This window comes from Nematolebias whitei, chromosome 17 (genome assembly GCF_014905685.2).
Source record: "Nematolebias whitei isolate Nwh7 chromosome 17, NemWhi1, whole genome shotgun sequence".
Lineage (NCBI taxonomy): Eukaryota > Metazoa > Chordata > Actinopteri > Cyprinodontiformes > Rivulidae > Nematolebias > Nematolebias whitei.
The window spans coordinates 40,423,244-40,426,618 of NC_056514.1; the positions used below are offsets into that span (position 1 = coordinate 40,423,244).

Consider the following 3,375-nt stretch of genomic DNA (forward strand, 5'->3'; position numbering starts at 1 on the left):
CCTGTGCCTCACTGACCCGTTCATACAGCTCTATACTAGATCTTTACAACAACCTGTGCCTCACTGACCCGTTCATACAGCTCTATACTAGATCTCTACAAAGATAATTGAACAAGTCATTCTAAAGAGACTAATCAGAGCTTCATCACATTCAGACACTGATGGACACATCAGAGGCAGTGAGGCGGTCAGTGTCTTGCCCATGGACACTTCGGCATGTGACTGCTGGTGGATTCGAACCCTCAACTCTCACAATGGAGGACGACTGCTCGAACCACTGAGCCACAGCTGGTGCTGGTCGGGTTCAGGGTTCTGCAGGAGATGAGAGCTCCTTTAGGAAATTATACTTCTGTGTTCGGGTTGTAAACTTTTAAAGAGTTCTTTAGAGTTTTATTCTATTAAAACATTTTTTACATAAATAAACTTTAAAGTTGTAAAATAAAACCTGCAGGGAGTAAAGATTTGATCTTTTAGTAATTTACTGTAAAATTGTTTGACATGAAATCAGTCTGGTTCATCAATAACTTTCTCCTTTGTAAAGATTTATCTTTTATTGATTTTAAACTCGTCTTCTTTAAATATAATTCTCTATATTTTACTGTTTTATGGAAACTTCTGTCAGATCAGGTTTTATGATTTAATACTTGTTAAAATCACATTTTACTGAACATCGTCTGTCTTCAGTCCAGACTTATTAAATAAAACTTATAAAAAAGATAAAGGTTATATATTTTAAATCAGTCAGAACTCCTCTGGCGCCACCTTGTGGCTAAAACAAGAAACAACTATTTTTTATTAATTTCACGCTGAAACATTAAGAAACTTTTTATTCTCAGAAGAATTGACAGGTTTGATAAAAACGTCTTGAGGATTCAGGACTCTGAACCGGTCACACGTTTGTTCTGCTGGTCCGAGACCGACGTGGCTCGTCCTGCAGCAGACCCACGGGTCAGACCCACGGGTCAGAACCACAGGTCAGACCTGGCGGCTGCAGAGCCCTCATTTAACTTGTTACAGGAACCAGATTATAATCTTAAATCACGCAGGGATTAAAGGGTCACTTCACTCAAATTCAAGCACCGGAGTGGTTCAGGTTTGACCTGAGAGTTGGACGAAACACTTCCTGTCAGTTTTCACAAATAAAAGAACTTTCAAAATAAAACAAGGAGCGGGTCAGGATCTCTTGTAGTCTGAGTGAAGCGGCCCTTTGACATTTACCTCCAGATTATTTAACGGAGTCCTGCTGCTGCTCAATAATCCAGCTAGATACATGTAACAAGGTGGATTCAGTTCCTGTGGACGGGTTCTTCTGGGTTGAAACCAAAAGACAGAACCCGTCCAGCGGACCCGACTCCACCTCGTTAGTCTACGAGTTGAATCTGGTCACCGTGTCTGAAATGATCCGATGCAAACACACAAAGTCAGGCACAATAATCTGACGCTGCGGGCCTTTAAGGTTCTCAGGGTGCTGCTGGAACCGGTTCTGCCTTCATGATGGACCTGCAGCAGCTGCCAGATGTGATGGGGGAAGCTCGGTACGTCTCCGGACCTGTGAGACGTCTGCAGCTGGACCGGTTCTGGCTCTACACGGCCAGCGCTTCGCGCTCCGTCCTCTTCTTGGCTCGATCCTTCTCTGAAACTGAAACACATTCAGTCACTCAGCGGAGGTTCTGACAGGTCCACAGAGACCGAGCAGAACCGAGCGCAGAACATGTGGGTCCAGATGTTGGATGAACAGCTGAAGCAAACATCTGGAGAATTAGGGTTAAATCCAGACAAACACACACTCTTAACTCTGAGGTCTTCCACATCTGGACCAAAAATATACACTTCCTGTTTGTAGCAGGTGAATGAGGCGTGTGCTGCAGTGCATTCTGGGTAAACATCTGTCCTCTGGTCTGGTTCTGTCCCAGAAGTCTTCCTTCAGATGAGACTTTACAAACTCAAGAGGTGCTGCCATGTTGCTTTTAGAGAGGTCATGCATGACCTTTGACCTGCTGACTGAGGCCTGTAGAGGCACTGCACGGTCTGACCTTCAGGGTGAAGCAGCTGTTTAAATGTTTTACACAAATAATCTCTTGGTGGAACGAAGGACTCCAAACGACCTTTGACCTTTTGACAGGCAGCAGCAGCTGCTGCTTCTCTGAGGTCATTGCTGATGTCTTTCCACCTTGGTGTTGTGTCAACACACCGGTTTGCTTCAGAGAAGCAGAACCTCCTGACGAGGATCAGGCTGATCCTGGACCTGTGAGATCCTGTGGGAGCAGCAAGTCTGGATCCAGTTTGTCACTCACAGATTAAACTTTTTGTTAAATGAAAAATGTTGATAATCTGAAGATTTATTCAGATTATCTCACGAGGAAAAGATTTAATTCTTTACCTCTCAAGACTCAAAGCATGTCCGTTCCTTCACAGCTGCACAGGAGAATCATTCATAGTTTGATTGTTTACAGTTGAAATAAATAAAAATAAATATATTAAAACAAATCTTCCCAAGTTGTCCTGGAGCTCAGTCGGACCTGAACCCATAAGACCAGTGAGCTCTGACTGGTCACAGACCATCAAAGTAAACCAACCTGGTTTCTTCTCGGAGGCCTCGGGCAGCGGCTCTGAAGGAACCTCAGGAAGCTCCATGTCTCCCTGAGAGAAACGGATCAGAACCAGAATCACAGCTCTGCCTGTTTGTCACTTTTCTGTCTGCGTGATGACCCAAACCCACCTGAGTGATGAACTCCAGCTCTGCCAGAACCGCATCTTCATCCTCCTGGGTGAGAGAACCGGCCAGCATCTCATCGATTTGCTGCAGAGAAACATTTAGAAACGAACGGTTCAGAGAAAATGAAGAAACATCCAGACACAACAGAGGAGCATTTACCCTCTGGTACTCGATGGAGTCTTGGGTTTCGTCCATGATCCGCTCCACGTCTTCAATGGACATCACCTGTTGGGAGTAAACCACATCCCATCATGCCTCTGTGCAGCAGCTGGGGTCAAACTTCTAACGACAGAAACACGGCTCACCTCGTGCATTTTCTTCAGACACTCGTTTCCAACTTTCAACCCATCGATGACTTTTCTCTCGATCTGAGCAAATTCCAGGTCCTGAACCTGAAACCAGCAGAAACAAGAGTCAGAGGGTTGATCCTGCACCAGCAAGAGCATCGCTAACATCCTGCTGCAGCCAGAGCGTTAATAACATCCTGCTACAGCCAGAGCATTGCTAACATGCTGCTACAGCCAGAGTGTTGATAACATCCTGCTATATCCAGAGCCTTGCTAACATCCTGCTACAGCCAGAGCGTTAATAACATCCTGCTACAGCCAGAGAATTGCTAACATGCTGCTACAGCCAGAGCCTTGCTAACATCCTGCTAC

At 45.2% G+C, this 3,375-nt stretch overlaps 1 protein-coding gene across 1 annotated transcript in view; it reads right to left on the bottom strand.

Annotated features, from left to right (window-relative positions):
* Window positions 1-1,001: 1,001 nt before the first annotated feature.
* chmp6b (charged multivesicular body protein 6b) overlaps window positions 1,002-3,375 on the bottom strand; it is a 5,193-nt gene continuing 2,819 nt past the window's right edge. Inside the window, exons 4-8 of the mRNA XM_037691294.1 lie at window positions 3,022-3,108; window positions 2,876-2,941; window positions 2,720-2,800; window positions 2,577-2,640; window positions 1,002-1,639 (exon numbers count right to left, since the gene is read on the bottom strand). Coding sequence (XP_037547222.1) covers window positions 1,584-1,639; window positions 2,577-2,640; window positions 2,720-2,800; window positions 2,876-2,941; window positions 3,022-3,108 — 354 coding nt within the window. The 3' untranslated portion in view covers window positions 1,002-1,583. The remainder of the gene's footprint in view (window positions 1,640-2,576; window positions 2,641-2,719; window positions 2,801-2,875; window positions 2,942-3,021; window positions 3,109-3,375) is intronic.